This window comes from Quercus robur, chromosome 3 (genome assembly GCF_932294415.1).
Source record: "Quercus robur chromosome 3, dhQueRobu3.1, whole genome shotgun sequence".
Classification (NCBI taxonomy): Eukaryota; Viridiplantae; Streptophyta; class Magnoliopsida; order Fagales; family Fagaceae; genus Quercus; species Quercus robur.
The window spans coordinates 12098069-12116927 of record NC_065536.1 but is presented as its reverse complement, the minus strand read 5'-3'; the positions used below and the strand labels follow the sequence as shown (position 1 = coordinate 12116927).

At 36.1% G+C, this 18859-nt stretch overlaps 1 protein-coding gene and 1 pseudogene across 1 annotated transcript; one reads left to right on the top strand and one right to left on the bottom strand.

Annotated features, from left to right (window-relative positions):
• Nucleotides 1-6241: 6241 nt before the first annotated feature.
• On the bottom strand, nt 6242-7045 carry LOC126719255 (uncharacterized). The gene has a single exon (XM_050421827.1). It carries the CDS (start codon nt 7043-7045, stop codon nt 6242-6244), a length of 804 nt encoding a protein of 267 aa, XP_050277784.1.
• Nucleotides 7046-15197: 8152 nt separating this feature from the next.
• Nucleotides 15198-17065, top strand: LOC126719254 (alpha-crystallin domain-containing protein 22.3-like; annotated as a pseudogene).
• Nucleotides 17066-18859: the final 1794 nt, after the last annotated feature.

Sequence of the window (18859 nt, the reverse complement as noted above, 5' to 3'; positions counted from 1 at the left end):
TGCTGCGTCTGCGTTTTCACTCTTCTTCTTCTTCTTATTTTTTTTTTTTTTTTTTTTTTCAGCCGCAACAGTTGACCCGTCTCCTGTGAACAGTGCACTTGTGCACTGTTCACGGGTCCCACAAACTTAACTTTTTATCAACTTTTTCATTAAAAATGGGTCCCACAGTACTATTCACACATTTAAAAATTATTTTGCTACAGTGTTTTCAGTTTTCAGCAAAATAAGTTCTATCCAAACAGACCCTATGACTCAAATGACTCTTTGGGAAAGGGTAATACACAATTAAGGAATAATCTAATACCATAACAATTTTCACAACTTTAGCCACAACTTGCTTATGTGATGAGTTGTAAATGGTGGAAATAAAATGATGGGTCTATGTGGGTCCATGATTCCATCACTCATGGGTCACCATGTGACCAAATTGTGGCAAAGTTGTGGAATTAGTTGTGGTACTAGAATTATTCCACAATTAAGAGGCTTCAAATGAAGTCTTGGAATAGAAAACTTACACAACCTTGACCTTATGTTTCAAACAGAGAAAAGAAAAGTAATTAGAAAAATAACTCTTATAAGTTATAACTAGTGACCATTAAACAGCATATACTTTTTCTTACTCTAAAATCATTTATTGATAACCTATCATCATTAAACAATTCATTTTCTCCCTTGCACCTAAACTTACTCCCCTGGGTCATGAATTGGTCATAAATAAGACAATAAGTTTTTATTATTTGATAAATCATATTCTAGCTTTACTTTGTTTTAATTTTGATAGTTAAGATTTATTTTTAAGAAATAACGTTTTATAAGAAGTGTTACAATTAATAGGGAAAAGAAAATCCAAATTGCATACTAGATTATAATGAAATAGTAAATTCTTGATCAGACGCATGTATTGCTACATACTTATTAACAATACCTATTAAAGTGACTTTTGCCAAAGAATTGTTCCAAAATAATCATATCTAAAAATCAATCAATTATGTAAGAAGAAATATTAAGAAAATTTTGTCATATTATTAAGACATCACAGCCCCTCTTTCCTTATTTTTTATTTTGCTTAGGGGAAAAAAAAGTATATAAGCTGGATCCTTTATTTTACTACTAGGGGGAAAAGAAGTACATAAGCTGGATATATTTATTGAGTCATTTACCAACAATCAACTTTGTGCCGAAACGGGTCTCAACCCAAGACTCTCAAGCCAAAATGGGCCATCAATAACCAAACAACAGTAAGAAGCTCACCACCACTACTTAGTTGTTGGACATGGCCATTTCCTCTGCTACGACTTGTAGCATATGACAGCAATTCCACCCACACTTTGCTCGTTACCTTCCATTTCTCACTGCCCAATTTTATAATCTCTTTTGCCAATATGTTTGTGTGGGGAGTAAAAGACCAGTAGGCCCATGCCAATGTTTATATTGGGCCAAAGGCCCAACCCAAGGGAAAAAGCCCTTCTTTGGCCATGGGGAGGGACCTCCTCGGCACATTGTAATCGAGGATGGGAGAAGTAACCTGCCACCAACAGTGACACTCTCTATCATCCCACGGAGCGGGAAGAGTACTAAAGCAGGAAAGGACAACGAAAGTGTTTAAAGGAAAGGCTACCATTATCGCATTCAGTGCCATGCGCCTGACACGGCCATACTTCTCTGTCCTTACAACCATTCCCAACAACTAGAGGGAAGGGCTGATGGGACAAGTACCTACTCTAGGAGCCCCATTCAGGAGGAAGGAAACTACTATAAAAAGGGAGTAAAGAGAGATAGAGAAGGCGGGGCGGAGACCCCCCAACACACCAGAGGCATCAAAAAAGGCTCCCCAGACCGTGGCGAGGACTAACCCTCTCTGATGAGTTCGGTCCACCTCAATCTGATCGTAAAGAGCACCGTGATGACTGTTGTTCATATGCTAAAATTTAGCTCTTTGGCCCATTCTTTACAAATTCATTGTTTAGGGCTTAAGGTCTAAGGTCCCATTCATTTTGGGCTTAGCCTGAAAAATGTGACCCTACAATTGGCGCTGTTTGTGGGGAGAGCTTGTGCATTGGCGAATATGACGGTTAGTCACGGTCAAGCTACAAGAATCCCTCGGGAGGACAGTTTTGGTAGTGGTGCGAGTTGCGTGGAAGCCCCCTATCATTTCCAGGAACACATCGCCGTCATCATAGCCCAGCCCCCGTTTTGGGTCACGCTTCAAAATGATTCATTACGAGGGGAGGATCGCTAGACAGTGCAGTTTAAGGGGTTTCGAACTTCAGATATGCGCTCCCACGCGTTTATCAAGGGGCTAACTCTTGAGACCCCTAGTATTCCGATCCGCTGAATCCCCTACGGACAGGGGAGCCGAGGGCTAAATCGGAATCTCTTGAGGTGCTAGACAGAACCAAGGTCTTGCATGGTCCTCGGACTCAAACTTATGGGGAAACTAGACACTCCAAGAGCCTAAGTGCTAGACAGAACCAAGGTCTTGCATGGTCCTCGGACTCAAATCTATGGGGAAACTAGACACTCCAAGAGCCTAAGTGCTAGACAGAACCAAGGTCTTGCATGGTCCTCGGACTCAAACCTATGGGGAAACTCGACCTATTGAGAAACTAGAGCCTAAGTGCTAGACAGAACCAAGGTCTTGCATGGTCCTCAGACTCAAACCTATGGGGAAACTGGACACTCCAAGAGCCTAAGTGCTAGACAGAATCAAGGTCTTGCATGGTCCTCAGACTCAAACCTATGGGGAAATTAGACATTCCAAGAGCCTAAGTGCTAGACAGAACCAAGGTCTTGCATGGTCCTCGGACTCAAACCTATGGGGAAACTGGACACTCCAAGAGCCTAAGTGCTAGACAGAACCAAGATCTTGCGTGGTCCTTAGACTCAAACCTATGGGGAAATTAGACACTCCAAGAGCCTAAGTGCTAGACAGAACCAAGGTCTTGCGGTCTTGCATGGTCCTCGGACTCAAACCTATGGGAAAACTAGACACTCCAAAAGTCTAAGTGCTAGACAAAACCAAAGTCTTGCGTGGTTCTCGGACTCAAACCTATAGGGAAACTAGACACTCCAAAAGCCTAAGTGCTAGACAGAACTAAGGTCTTGTATGGTCCTCGGACTCAAACCTATGGGGAAACTAGACACTCCAAGAGCCTAAGTGCTAGACAGAACCAAGGTCTTGCATGGTTCTCAGACTCAAACCTACATGAAACTAGTAACTTCAAGAAAGGCCTAAGTCCTAGGCGGAATGGAGGTCTCGTATGGTCCTTGGCCCCTCGGCCTTATGGAAGCTAACACACAAGGGTGCCTTTCTGAGTGTTTAGACTAGGTACAGTCATGCCTTAGTCCTCGGACCAGACACGTAAAACGAGTTAAAGCTACGAATATTATCAGAAAAGTGGAAAAGAACCCTAGTACCTAGCAATCCCCTCGGACAGTTTATTTTAGATTACACGTCCTCAGGCAGTCACCCCGTTCGCAATACAGAACGTACGATCGTTACCTCGGTTAGTTTGATATAGTCAACCTATTTTAAATCGGCATTGTTGTACCCATGGGTACCGCTAAGTTCAAAGTAATAACACTTTACAAACAAGGGCATCGGTTCTAAGTGCGGTTTGAAAGAAAAGACATCAACACATTCATTCACAAAATGATTATTGCAGAAAAGAAAGGATACATAAAATGCGATAAAATCATCTTTTATAGATAAAGAGATAGTACAATATACATAAAAGGGCTTAGACAAGCCTGTAATCACAAGCTAATTATGGAAAAAAGAAAAAGAAAAAAAAGAGGGAATACACGGGGATGATAGATCCTTCAATTTTGCTCTAACAGCGACTAAGTAAGTCTGGATGGCTCCAGTGATGGAAGAGAAGAAGAAGCAGAGACACTTGGTCTACAACCTTGCTCTAGCAGCAGCTAGGCAAGTCTGGATGGCACCAGTGATGGATGAGAGGAAGAAGTGGGGATGCCAAATCCCCATACTTGCTCTAGCAGCAATCGAGCAGATATCGTTCTAGTAGCAATCGAGCAAGCACGGATGGTACCGGTGATGGGAAATCCAAGCCCTCACGTGCATGACACACGGCACTGGATGGAGGTCCTAATGCTGTCGCACCAAAAATCTGATGCGACCTCCACCCGCTTCTGATTTTGGTTGAGGGGAGAGGAGGCTCATTTCTTGCCTTGTTAAGGAGAAAAAATGTCTTGAGCCTTTGTCTCCCTTACCCTGATTGGGTCATTTCACCTCCTAAAGCTCAGTCACACTGGTAATGGGGACTTTGGGAACAATTGGAGGGTTAGGAATTTTAAAAGCTCAAAGGGTCTGCAAATAAAGGGAATGACCCCCCACCGTGCTTCTTATATAGGAGGCAAACCTGGTGGCAATCAATTCACCCAAATCTCCAAAAACGAATTACATGCGAAATAAATCTCGCTAAATTTCCAAGGTGATCTTCAACCGGTGAATTTATGTCACCTCGTGAAGGGACCCTCATCAAAGCACGCCTCGTATACCGAAACGACAGGAACGCGGTTTGGATAGATTAAAAGAATGCCCTACAGCCAGGAACGCGTCTTGGGCAAACGAAGAGGCTCTGGCCTTTAATGGAGGGCCTGATATGGCAAGCCAAGACAGAGGCCCGATTTCACCAAAACCCTCCTCTCCGTCCGAGGAGCCGAACAGTAGGATTTTGAGGAGCTATTGTAGGGGGGTAAAAGACCAGTAGGCCCATGTCGATGTTTATATTGGACCAAAGGCCTAGCCCAAGGGAAAAAGCCCTTCCTCAGCCACGGGGAGAGACCTCCTCGGCACATTGTAGCCGAGGATGGGAGAAGTAACCTGTCACCAACAGTGACACTCTCTATCATTCCACGGAGCGGGAAGAGTACTAAAGCAGGAAAGGACAACGAAAGTGTTTAAAGAAAGGCTGCCATTATCTCATTCAGTGCCATGCGCCTGACACGGTCATATTTCTCTGTCCTTACAACCACTCCCAACAACTGAAGGGAAGGCCTGATGGGACAAGTACCTACTCTAGGGATTCCATTCAGGAGGAAGGAAATTACTATAAAAAGGGAGTAAAGAGAGACAGAGAAGGCAAGGCGGAGACCCCCCAACACACCAGAGGCATCAAAAAAGGCTCCCCAGACCGTGGCGAGGACCAACCCTCTCTGATGAGTCCGGTTCGCCTCAATTTGATTGTAAAGAGCACCGTGATGACCGTTGTTCATACGCTAAAGTCTAACTCTTTGGCCCATTCTCTACAAATTCATTGTACAGGGCTCAAGGTTTAAGGTCCCATTCATTTTGGGCTTAGCTTGAAAAACGTGACCCTACAATTTTCATCAAACAGTACAGACTTACATCGAGTTCCCTTCACTTGAACAGGTTTGAGTTTTGTGTCTACTTCAAGAATACATTGATAGGTTTTTTTTAGATGTTCCAATTCACGTTGTCGTTGGCTAAAGAATCTTTGCGCTTCTGCCCAGGTATCCCTGAACCTTTGTTTTGCAATGCCTGACACTTTAGACATCAAACTTGGCTGCTGATATAAAAGATATATCATGTAATCTGAGAGGCACTGACTGATTTTACGAGCATTACAATAGTCACGAGACTTACAATCCGAATGCCTGTCACTAAGTCGATCAGTGTTGTAGCAGAGTTCAGTAGCAATGTGCCATAATAGAAGGCTCTCATCATAAGCAACATCCCTGACATAAGAAATTAATACACTGCTTTCGAAGTCATTGATGAAGTCAACATTCTCCAGAACCCATTCACCTCTAGCTGAGATTATTCTCTTGGCTGCTTCTGGATCTTCCGCATCTCTAGATTTCTCTTCTAGCTCTTGAAAATAATTCCCATAGGTTCTTAGTTAATGGCCGAGAGGAAACGAATATCATCTCAAAAATGTCATTTTTCTTATGATCTATAAAATCCTTAATGTGAAAATATTTAAGTAAGCTTGTGATACTGATAATATTTCTGCTTTCTACTTCATTTACCCCTTTTAACCTATGTTTCCAACAATACTTTATGAAGTTGAATTGTGAGAGTTTCAGACCACCTTCTAAATCTTATTGTTGTTTTCCAATGTGATAGCTTGGAGACACCAGCACTTTCCTTCCACCTTGGCTTTTTAAGATTAAGGAACTTGTTGAAGATTTTGGATAGGAGGGAATAATTTTTCTGAGACTTTCTTAGAGAAGCAATAGCCCAATCAGGGAACACTCATTGGAGGAGAGTTACCACATAGGTCACTTTAACATTGAACCTCTGGAAACCTCGTTTCTCTTCTCTGTAGAAAAGTGACAAGGCTGCCACAACTAACCCGATGGATGTACACTGAGATATAATTCCTACCTTGGAGGTTGCCACCGCCACCTTGGTATGGATTAGAAGATCATAAAAGAAGTTGAGTTCGATCTCTAATTTTCTCAATGTATCTTCCGCATCTATTTTAGAGAAGAAGTCTCGATTCTCCTTATGCTCACTAGAGCTGAACATGAGATTGACAACGAGTCCCTTGTACATATTTGACAAGCCATAAGCATACAGCACCAACTCACGGTTTTTCAACTTCTCTTCCTTCACCTTTGGAGTAATGAATTTGCCCACCTGGGATTCTCTGCCTTCTTCGTCTTCGAGACATTCAAAGTTTGTAGGAAGACCCATCTCTTCAAACGTGAAGTATGCTCTCATTAATTTCTCATAATTGGGTCCCGGGTTTGGTTCTTTAAGTACGGATATTCCAAAACTTTCCGAATTTGCAAGATACAATGCAGCGATCTGCTCAGCATACTTGATGGTTCCAGCAAAGAGGAGGAGAAGTGTTGGGATCCATAGTCTGTTTTGGTGAATTGATTGAATAAACACAAAACCAGTGGTGGAGAGTTGGAGAATGAGCCAAATCAAGTGCCTGAGCCAAAATTCATTATCCTGCACAGCGAAAGAAGTTATTCTGTCCTGCCCACCAACCAGTAATAGAAGAAAAGGTGCCCGCAACACCAGAAGAAGACCAGTATCATCATCCATTATTTTGTCATGCCTAGAAGTATATTTCTCTTCACTGTCAAAGACTAGTCCAACAGCAAAACTAGCAGCCCAGTCAGCCAGAAGGTAAGCTGTCCAGATTATGAAAGTTACCCATTTGTATGCTTTTTTCTTTCTCAGGGATGCAGTAAAAAGCAAAAAAAAAAAAAAAAAATTGAAGAAAGAGGCCAAGGAGAACAAAGCTCCTGATATTCCATTTCTCCCATAATTTCTTGATGTCTTTATAGAAAAGGATTATATTCTCCTTGTGGTCATTTCCCTGTAAAGCAATCCTTGTTATTGCCCTCCACAAAACTAACTTATAAATAAATTATTGTCAAAGTTTGTAGCACGATCTACAAAAGCAAATTTTGTTAGTTTATATCTAATATCTACAAAATTAGAATATTTTTTTAGATATACAAATGCAAAATTTTGTAGCACGATATACAAATGCGGAGTTTCTAAGTGCATTTTTTTTAGTATCTAACTAGTAAAAGAGGAAATTGAGAGAATATTCAATTTACAAAAGTTTAAAGTGTCTCACATTATGCCAAGTGGTGTAAGTTAAATTGAAAGAATATTTAAATTTTGCACAAATTTATAGTCTTACAACTAAAATCTTCTATTTTATTACTTAACTAAAATTTATTAAAATAATCTAATCTAATATATATTCTATTTTGAAAATATATTCTATTGTTTAATTTCAATTATATTAATAAAATTTTATTCTATATATTTTTTTATTTTTACGTAATTGGTTCACCGCAGGATCAAGTAGCTAAATCTCATTTTTAAGAATTTTTTTTTCAACAATGATCTTTATTTAACAATATTTATCTTACGTCTTTAAATTTTATTCCATGAATTCGTGTAATACTTATGTTATTTTTATTTTTCATCCCTATTTTATTTAAGTTTTTCTAGCAATATTATTGGTATTTTCAAGAATAATTGAAACATATAAAATATTTCAAGTTAAATTGAGCAATGTTAGTTTGGAGATAAAAATTTAATCATATATAATTTATAATAGTAAGGCAAAACTAAATATCTCTTATTGGTACAAACCTTATCAAACCAAAATACGTTCTTAGGTATCAAACCAAAATACGTTCTTAGGCATTCATAGATTCCAAAACATTATATTCCCAAGAATCTAAATTCTAGACAGCTTAGTGATTCCCTTCCAAATGGCATAATAGGATAACAAAAACAAAATTTATACTACTTGATAACTCTTTTTCTCAATAATATTTTGTTAAACCCACTATTTGATTAAATGTTTTTTCATTTTATTTTATTTTATATTGCAATAGTTACAATAGGAGAGGGAAGAATTTAACTCTTATCTTAGTTGAAAAATACTAAGAGGTGTCAATTGAATTATAAGGTTATTTGCACAATTTTTTTTTTCATGTAATTAACTATTATGCTCACCAAATATTAAGTTGATTGTGCATTCAAAGCTCTCTTATCTATAAGTGCTGAAAATAATAGTTTTTTTAATTCTTAAATATGCTAAATTATCTATAAAAAAACAATATGCTAAACAAATAAACTTATAGATTTAATAGTAAACAAAATTATAATATGAAATGTTTCGCTCTAGTAAACAACAAGTTGTAGACATTCACTAGATTATATTGTATAGAGACATAATAAATTCTATTTGAGGGTTTTGATATTTTCTAATTTTAGATTCATGAACTTATATGTAAAGACATGTGACACAAAATAAGAGTGTAAGTGGAAGGACACTTAACATGAAATTAGAAGGATACTTGACACTAAATTGAAATGCAATTATAGTCTAATTTCAATTTCTTTTATTGCACTTCCACTTTAATATATTATGTAGTGATACAATTATTGTCAAATTTGGTGTGTACGAGTTACCTATCAATTAACCAAAAAAAAAAAAAAAAGTTTGACAATGATTTAAAATAAAAGTAATTAAGTGGTGTAACTTTTATTATGGTCCAATAATGTAACTTGAACCAAACTGTTTGAAAATAATATGTCATGAAAATATATTGTTAACTCAAGTGTGAATTTTGTTAATTACCTTAACTCAAGTGACATCTTCTCACCAAGAATCTTGTAGCTTAATGGAAAAGTCCGTCCTCTTTTATTAAGAGAATTAGGGTTTGAAGCCCCTTTCTTTCCTTATTGAAACTATTGAATTATCAAAAAGAAAAATATAGAATCTCATTTCCTTGGAAGAACAAGGTCGAGGGTTGCATCTTAAAAAGAGAAGCCAAAGGGTGACACCATGAGTTCAAAACTCAGTAGTTGAGTCTAATTATCAATTAAAAAATGCAAATGCAAGTTAACAACTAAATAGCCCCAATAGTAATGCGTTTAACATCTATATCACAATATTGTGTAAGCGATAATCAATACTTACAGGTATAAGAATCCAATTCATTCTTTGAAACATCTCTAGGGAGTTTCTAAGTTAGCTTCAGTGTCTCAGTTAACTTGGAGGGCATTTATAACTTTAACTGTATATAAAACTACTAGGGGAATGTCACCTTTCTTGATAAAAAAAAAAAAAAATGCCCCATTATTTTATCAAATTATGGTTATGCTATTGTACATGCAAAAATATCTTCTCAAACACAAAATAAAAAGGAAAACAAAAAGATAAGAAAGTGGGAAGATATTTATGCTTGTCGACCTAGATTGATATGCCATTGTATAAGAATTGTATAAATGTGTGAAGAGTAAGTGTCTGCCCAATCTCACATTAATTGTTTATACACTAAGTCGAACAAGGTTATATATGTGATTATGTGTATTGAGCTATGTGAAACTTAGTCTACGTTTAATCCAGATTATGACCTAATCTAATATAAAAGTGTTATGGTTTTTTAATATGAGTTTTTTTTTAGGCTTAGTTCATGAGCGCTCCAACTTGTTCCGCAAATTTTCTGGCCCGTTTTAGGCCATCATGAATCCGCTGTGTGGGATATATTTAGTTGATTTTTTTTAATAAATTATAAACTGAGATTTAAGCAAGGGGAGGAGAGATTCACATTGGATATCTCTATTGGAAATACTAGGAGATGTCAGTTGAGTTACAAGGATCTTGCCTAATTTATATTATCTTAGAAGAAGTGGAATTTTAAAATTCTTAAATATAGATAATATGATTTTAATGAGTAAGTCACTTGATATTTTGGTCATAGATTTACATATTTTAAGGTAAACTATCTTAATAATTAATAAGATTTTATTTGTTATTGCAAAAGGAAGATAGCCATTTAGGGCACCCTCGATTTTTAATGTTGTAAATAGTGGAAGCTCAATAAAGAGAAATAAGAAGAATTTTTTAAACTCAATTTTTTTTTTTGAAATTGAATAAATAATATTTGGTTGATATTTAAAATATATACATGAGAAAAAAAACCTACAAAAATAAATTGCATTGAAACTGTTAAATATATTATTAGCAATGCGATGTGTTATACCATGTCGTATATGCTAGAGTGGATGCGGAAGGAAAAGTATAGAATAGGAACATCAAGAACACAAGGGTTACGCGGTTTAGCCTTATCGGCCTACATCCACGAAGGAATCCCTTAAGGGCTACATCTTTATTATGTAAGAGTGTAATACAATAACTTGTATTATATGAACCCTAACATGAGTATATATAAACGACTAAACCCTAGACTACTAGTACAAGTAAGAGTGGGCTTGGACCTATTACATTGGGCTAATATGTCTAATATATCTCTAACACCCTCCCTCAAACTCAAGGTAGAAGCTCGATAAAGGCTTGAGGTTGGATTAACATGAGAAGATCACTTAGAGATGCCTTGAAGAATGCATTTGAAGAAACCACAATGAATAATGTGCCAATTGACCAATTTTGGAGCTTCAAATGAAGACACAGAGTCCAAAATCAGAATCTATGCAAGAAATTGAGCAAGATAGGCCATTTTGGAAATTTTGACTTTTGGTTAAAGGTCGACGCAAAAGTTAAAGTCAATTGAATATCAAAGTCAATGGTCAATGCTCACGGGTCAGATCCGAGTCGGGTCGGTCCAGGTCAACGGTTAGCTAGGTGACGTGGTGTTGACGAGGCGACACTGCTGACGTGGCGAGTTGTGTGGCGATTGATGTAGCTAGGGTTGATGTGGCTCTTGCTAACATCAGCAGACGACACCATGGATGACGTCATCGATGACATCAGCATGGCTCATCGCCGCGTGCGTTATTTATTGGCATGTGGAGACAAGGCCAGAATTCCAGGAGGTGCGTGAGGGCACGTGTACTATCATATGTGGGTCAAATTCTCGAGCTACGTAGATCGGCGGACGACAATGCCTTTATGGTGGCGCGTGTGTGCAAAAGACGATATAGGAGTTAAGAATCTGTGGCAGCACGTGGACTGATTTTTGGAATCTTGGTCAGCGCGTGAAGGCACGTGCAGATTTCTCTGGAGACCAGCTTCTTGGGTTTTGGTCATGAGAGGTCGTGAAGCACGTTTGTATGGTTGGTTTCATTAGGTGAAGCCTCGATTTGCGCAGATTTGATAAGTTAAGTCACGAATTGCTTGGTTGTTGGATTTTGACACAATACAGAGCCATGATGGCTGCGAGATGCCGTGGAGTCTAGATCTAGCAGGCAAGCTTGTGTGACTTCAGATGGTGGTGTGTACATAATAATCTTCTTTGCTTGCTAGAGACATTTTGTTTGATGCCAAGAACAAAGTTTGGCTCTGATACCATGTTGAATATATCATTAGCAACGCGATGTGTTATACCATGTTGTATATGTTAGAGTGGATGCGGAAAGTGAAGCATAGAATAAGAATATCAAGAACACAAGAATTACATGGTTCAGCCTTGTCGGCTTACATCCACGGAGGAATCCCTTAAGGGCTACATCTTTATTATATAAAAGTGTAGTACAGTAACCTGTGTTACAATGAACCCTAACATAAGTATATATAGGCAATTAAACCTTAGACTACTAGTATAAGCAAGAGTGGGCTTGGACCTATTACATTGGGCTAATATATCTAGTATATCTCTAACAGAAACGATATTTTGTGATTGATATTGAGGTTTGTGGGTAAACACTAAACAGTAATCTACAACATGACCTATTTACTTGCTCAATGCTAGTTGTAGGGGGATTGGAGTGTGTACTATGGTTTCTTTTCTATATTCTTCTAGCTTTATAGCTTTCCTACTAAAACCCACTCTTTTTCAATTTGCAAGCAATTGAGTATCTGTGCAAATTAAGATTTTTTGTTCGGTAAAATATTCTTTACTTGGCATTTAGAGTTCTTGCTTAGATTTAGCTTTAGGTTCTTAATAATTGTTTCTCAAAAAAAAAAAAAAAAAAAAAGCTTTATGTTCTTTTATTTATTATTATTTTTTATAAGATATAAATTCTACTCTAACCTAATCTAAGTGTATATGTGATGGTAAGTACTTTATGTTCTTAATTAAGTACTAGACGGTGAACTATTAATAGCCTATTATGCTCGACTAACCTAACCATTGGGCTTAATCTTTGCTCCTTACTTTCCTACATGAAAGCTGAAATCTCACTTTTATTTTCTGTTCAATCTGCAATGCATATCTCTTTTGTGCCGAGGACTGATGTCTACTGCTGTTCTTGACTTAGCACTTGAAGTTTGGAATCATTTGATCAACTAAATCGTAATTTTTATGTTTGCTTTTAAATTTTTGTTCTAATGTAAATTTGATTGGTTCCAGGTGATTAGTTGAGTATATCAACTTGTTTATTTATTCTAGGCGAAAAGCACCTTTTAGTCCTTACATTTTCAGGCGATTCCCATTTTAGTCCCTACATTTTATTTTTACTGCTTTTAGTCCCTATCCTGAAAAACGCTTCTTGTTTTGGTCCTTGCCGTTACATCAGAGACGGAGAAAGCTGACGTGGCAAACGGCAAAAATAAGTAATACTTATTTCATATCCACGTGGCCTAAATTAATAAATTTTTTTTTTTTTGGCATTAACAAATGCTACGTCAGCAACTAAATTTAAAAAATTAATTTATTAATTTTAACTAATTAAAAAAAATTAAAAACAGAATTAAAAACTAAAAATCATATGAATTGAGATCTAAGTGTGTCTTGAACAAGAACAACAAGAACACAATCCCAGATCCAAGAACACAAACCCAGAAATTAAAAAAAAAAAAAAATAGAGAACGAACTAGACATCAAGAGATTGAACTAAGAAGATGAAAGATCTGGGTTTTAATCACAGAGCGAGATCTTGGATTTGAACACACAGCCAAAAAGGATAATCAATTTTATTCAAGCTAACAATTAAATAAACAAAAACTGATAGAAAATTCATATTATTTAACCTCAAAAAAAAAAAAAAAAACATTTCCAATCTGAAAGAAATCCAAAAAATTACAAAACACACCTCATCCTTGGCATTGCAGTGGTGTTTGTAAATAGCTCGGAGAAAATGGTAGCGGTCGAACAAGGGCTTGATATCGCCACCGGTGGTAGCAAAAGTCACGACGGCATGGTGTAACCTCACGAGCTCGGAACGTATAGCCTTGTGAAAGAACAAGAAGATTAGGACCAGGGGCTTAAGCGACGAGTTCTTCAAACAAGTCTTTGACGGTGTGGGCTCCATAGCTTTTACTGGTCCCGCCATTACCGCCACGCCTCCACCACCGTCTCGGTGTTGCAGGCCCGGAAATGGCGTCCCCATTTCGAATCAAATTTTTCAAAACCTTAGATTTTACTCTCTTTCTGTTTCTCTGGGCTTTGGCCTTTTGTTTTTGTTATTGTTAAATGGGTTTTTGCGCTTTCAACGTGAAACGGAGTTTGGGGCTAAAAGTTTGTTCAAATCCAAGATCTTGTTCTATGATTAAAACACAGATCTTTCATCTTCTTAGTTTAATCTCTTGATGTCTAGTTCATTCTCTATTTTTTTTTTTTTTTTTTAATTTCTGGGTTTGTGTTCTTGATTTGGGATTGTGTTCTTGTTGTTTTTGTTCAAGACACACTTAGATCTCAATTCATATGATTTTTAGTTTTTAATTCTTTTTAATTAGTTAAAATTAATAAATTAATTTTTTTTTAATTTAGTTGTTGACGTGGCATTTTTTTAATGCCAAAAAACATTTTTTATTATTAATTTAGGCCACGTGGATATTAAGTAAGTATTATTTATTCCTGCCGTTTGCCACGTCAGCTTTCTCCGTCTCTGATGTAATGGCAGGGATCAAAACGAGAAGCGTTTTCAGGATAGGGACTAAAAGCGGTAAAAATAAAATGTAGGGACTAAAATGGGAATCGCCTAAAAATGTAGGGACTAAAAGGTGTTTTTCGCCTTTATTCTAACAAAAAAGAAAGAAAAAATCTAACACATCTAAGGCCTACAAGCTCTAAAAGCTAGGCCCCATACTAGAGAGAAAAATATGTGAGTCAATAAATTTTTTTTTTAAGGTGAGTTGTTGTTTTTCCTCAATTTTTGAGAAGACCCAAAAATTGAGTGTTGTGAAAAATACTATAAATTTTATTATGTAGTTCTTACAAATTATACAGATCTTACAAATTGTTGTGTTGCTGATTACAAAAAATAATTCAAATACTCATATATTATTTTGTTAAAGTGTCATTATTCATATTCATTTTTACATCAATTTGTATGTTTTTTTTAAAATAAATTTTGCATATAAAAAAAGTATATATTAATAGAAATCTAAATAATCATCATTAAGTGAATGAAAAATTAAATTTTTTTAACAAATTTTACTAATGAAAACTTATCTATGCACCAAGAATATGATATATATGATTATTATATGAATATTATTATTATTATTATTATTATTATTATTATTATTATTATTATTATATACATTTAAGACCAAAATTATGAATTTCTCAAAAAAAAAAAAAAAAAAAGAGACCAAAATTATGAGGCCTTTTATTCATATTTGGGCAATTTAGGCCGGGGAAAAAAAATGTTGGCCGGCCTGAGTTTGTAGAGTTCCGTGGCTTTAATGATTAAATCTATTTGATGATTCGTTGGGCTAGAAAACCCAATACCATGAAGTAGTGTAGCTCTTTGATCCCACTAGGCATGGCCTTCCAATGGCATCTCCCATTTGCAGGATTGGGTTTAAGGGCCATCCATGAAGTCATCATTTTTGGGAGCCACTGTAACCGAAGCCATAAATGATTATGAAGTCACCATTTTCAAGTACCCAATCACCTCAATGAAAGATACAATGACCAATTTCGGGGGTTCTAGCATCACTCCTTCAATGAAAGATACAATGCAGCCGTGTGCTCAATGTACTCGATGGTTCCAGCAAGGAGTAGTGTTGGGAACCGTTGTCTGTTTCGATGAAACAATTGAATAAACACAAAACCAGTGGTGAAAGATGGAAGATGAGCCAAATCAAGCGCCCCCACAATTCAGATAGATAATAAATAAGTATTTGAATAAATGACTTTAAAGGTATTATAAATTAGGGGTTTAGTAATGACGTGCCTTTAGTGCAATTATTAATAAGTCATTTTAGAAATTTTTTAATAATTGAGAAATATAAAAAGTCTTAAAAAATTAATTAATTTCTTTTTTCTTTTACAATAAAAATTATAAAAATAGTTTCTAAATCAATACTCTTTTAGGGCATTCATTATCTTTTCCCTACATAAATTTTACAATATGAAACTTATAAAGATGTATCACCAATTACAAAAACAATTCAAAAATGCTTTTAATCGTTTTTTTTTTTTTTTTGAGCAAAGCTTTTAATGGGTTGTTGAAGTCCACAAATTATAGTAATTATCACTTTTTTTTTGTTGAGAAACTAGTAATTATCACTTTAATTTATAAAGGCTATGAAGTAAACTTTATAACATTTCTAGCATTTTCCTATATAAATTATAAATTACTTCTTATAATTAGTGACACATATATATGTAAGACCTATGTATTTAAAGTTGTTTTGTCTTTACAATTATTCCAAACTCCAAAGTAGAGGGAAAATGTAACACCCAAATTTTCTTTTTTTCCATATCTCCAAAAAATATTTTGAAAACATAAATCAATTAATGCCCCAAAAATTTGGGGCCTTTCTCCAGTAGGGGCCTAGACGATGGCCTAGGGTCGGCCCAATGCCACTAAATTTGGGGTTGCACTGACTGGGAGTGCAGCTAGATCGGACCAGTTATAGGACCAATGGACATTGGAGAATCCGCCGATTCTTACTTTTTTGGTATCACCCTTCCAGGTGTGAGAGTAAGTTTTATTCAGCCAGTAAAATGTGATCAAATATTGAATCTTGAATTACTTGCAATAATTGTTGTTAGGAAAATTTTTATTTCTAAATAATGTTGTATGAATTGTAGTTGTTTGTTTGGCCTTTTCTGTGTTAGTTTTATAGTTTATATACATGAGGAACACCGGTATTGATCAGTTGATATAGTCATTAGCTTGCTGGCATAACTGCATACCTCTTGACGTTGGTTTGGTTTGGACTCGCTACAAATTAGAATTGTTCTTACATCTGTTCTCTGTACATTAATTCATTTATGTATCTAATCCTTCATTTTAGACTATAAAGAATTATCTAATTTACTTGTTCTGAACATTTGAGTTTGTATGCTTGGAAAATTATGATCGGGTTATCTCATTCCTACTGCCAGCTTCTAATATTCATCTTTCTGTGGTTATTGAGTCTGGCCATCATTTCTGAATGCAGATAATTTCAGTTGTGAGGTTGAACCGGAAAGATTGTTATAAAGGGAGTAACAACTGGTGAAAAAATAGTGTGCAAGAACTCACAATTGACAAAAAATAGTGTGCAAGAACTCCCAACTGGTGAAAAAATAGTGTGAAAGATTGTAATTTTTTCAGATGCAATCACAGAATCTATGCCCACCAGGGCACTTCTCTATCTCATTCCAGCTTCCTGGTCCAGTTGACAACCAACAATTTTCTGGTTCTTTTGGAATTGATGGAATTTTGGAAGGTATTGTGAAGAAAAGGTGACTGAGAAGTCTTCAATATTTGGTGAGCATTTACGCCTACTGATTTTGAAGACCAATGAATTTATCCGTATGGTCTAATCTAGTTTTTAGTTGAGGGCTTAATATAGATAAGAGAAGCTCTAGGAAAAATGTGGTTCAGGTTGCTGTTTAGTAACTTTGCAGATATATGCTTCTAGATATAGCTAAATGGCAAAATATATCTTTGTAGATTTGCCCAAAATAAATATATTTTAAGACTATTTAGTTGAGTGAAGTCTATTCTTTCGCATTTAAGGATGTTGGGAAATTTAGACCCCGGTTGATAGAATTAACAAGTTTTAAACCCAAATTGTCAATTAGATTTATTATGAATAAAACTTGTTAAAACAAACAAATATCAATATCATGTCAAAATCATGTAACGAAAAAATAAATAAGACAAGATATGATGTCCTAAGAAAACAAATGAAACAAACTAGTTTCACAGTAAAAAACTTGGGGGAAAACCTTCCCAAAGCAATTCACTATAGTAAAGAGAAGTTTCAGATCTAGTACAAAACCTTTGTTTCTAGACTCTACAATCCCCGTAAATGAACTTACAGCAGAAACCTTCTACCGCTTCAGAATCTCTGAATTCTTTAATATATGAACGCCACCCTTTTGTCGGATTCCAGTACGTGACTAATTCCTTTGCACGAATCCCAATACGTGACTCACTCACCAACTTGAAGAAGAAGAATGTTGGCTGCAAAGTTCTTCACTTCATCAACAATGAAGATCAAGAAGCATTTGGTTACAAAACCCTAAAACACAAAGATGCAGTAGCTTTTTTTAGAGAAAATAAGGCATCGGTCACTTTTTGCATATGTTCTCCTTGTATTCTTTTACATGACGGCCTCTAAAATAAGTCTTATAAATGTCTAGGATTAGAAGAAAAGAAGTCCCAAAGACACATTCATGGATTCCAAGAAAACAGATTAGAATTTCTACTTCTTTCTTAAACCTCGACAGATAGGAGGTGTCGAGCAGGTGTCGAGAAGGTATCGAGCTTTAAACTTTGATAGATACAACTATCGAGGAGGTGGCGAGGAGACAGAAATTTGCTTGATTGATCGACCTAGCTATCGAGAGGTGTAGAGATTGCAATAAGAAGCAATTGAAGAGCTCGACAGATAAGCCACGTGTCGAGAGGTGTCGAGCAGCTATCGAGCTTTAAAATTCAGCACTTTCTCACTTGATTCTTGGACAGACTTGCATGGTTTTAACACTTGAACTTGAAACAAGGTTTCTTGAAGTATTAAATACATCATAGATCTACTTAAATACAAGTAAAGTGCATTTTGTCAAAAGATTAACCAATTACATAAAATAGTGACATATGTTCCTAACAAGTGAATCACATATGTCTTAACAAAGGAAATGCTCTCAACCTTTTTAGACCCATTTGTAAGTAATTTTAGTCTGTTTGTGAAACATGTTTAGTTTTAAAATCAAAGATATGGTGCATATAACAAAATGTTTTTGTTCATGAATTGAGACTGTTGCTCATATCAGCCACATATTAATGGTGGAGCAGGGGCTTAAGGAACATTGAAAATGACTACGTAATTAAGGTTGGTGCAGGTTTTTAATTGCTAAGCTATACACTTTTCTCCAATGAGTTTAGATGTATGCTACAGAGCTGTGTCTCAATATGAGGATCAAATGTCTTGTCTTCATATGTAGAAGGAATTTTCTTCAGAAGCGAGTGTGCAAGTGAACCTGATTTCAATTATAGTCATAGATTTATAGTCCATTAGGTTGCTTCAAAATCATT

Excerpts from the sequence above, each read along its gene's own strand:
- LOC126719255 (XM_050421827.1), bottom strand. The coding sequence starts at position 7,045 with ATGGATGATGATACTGGTCTTCTTCTGGTGTTGCGGGCACCTTTTCTT.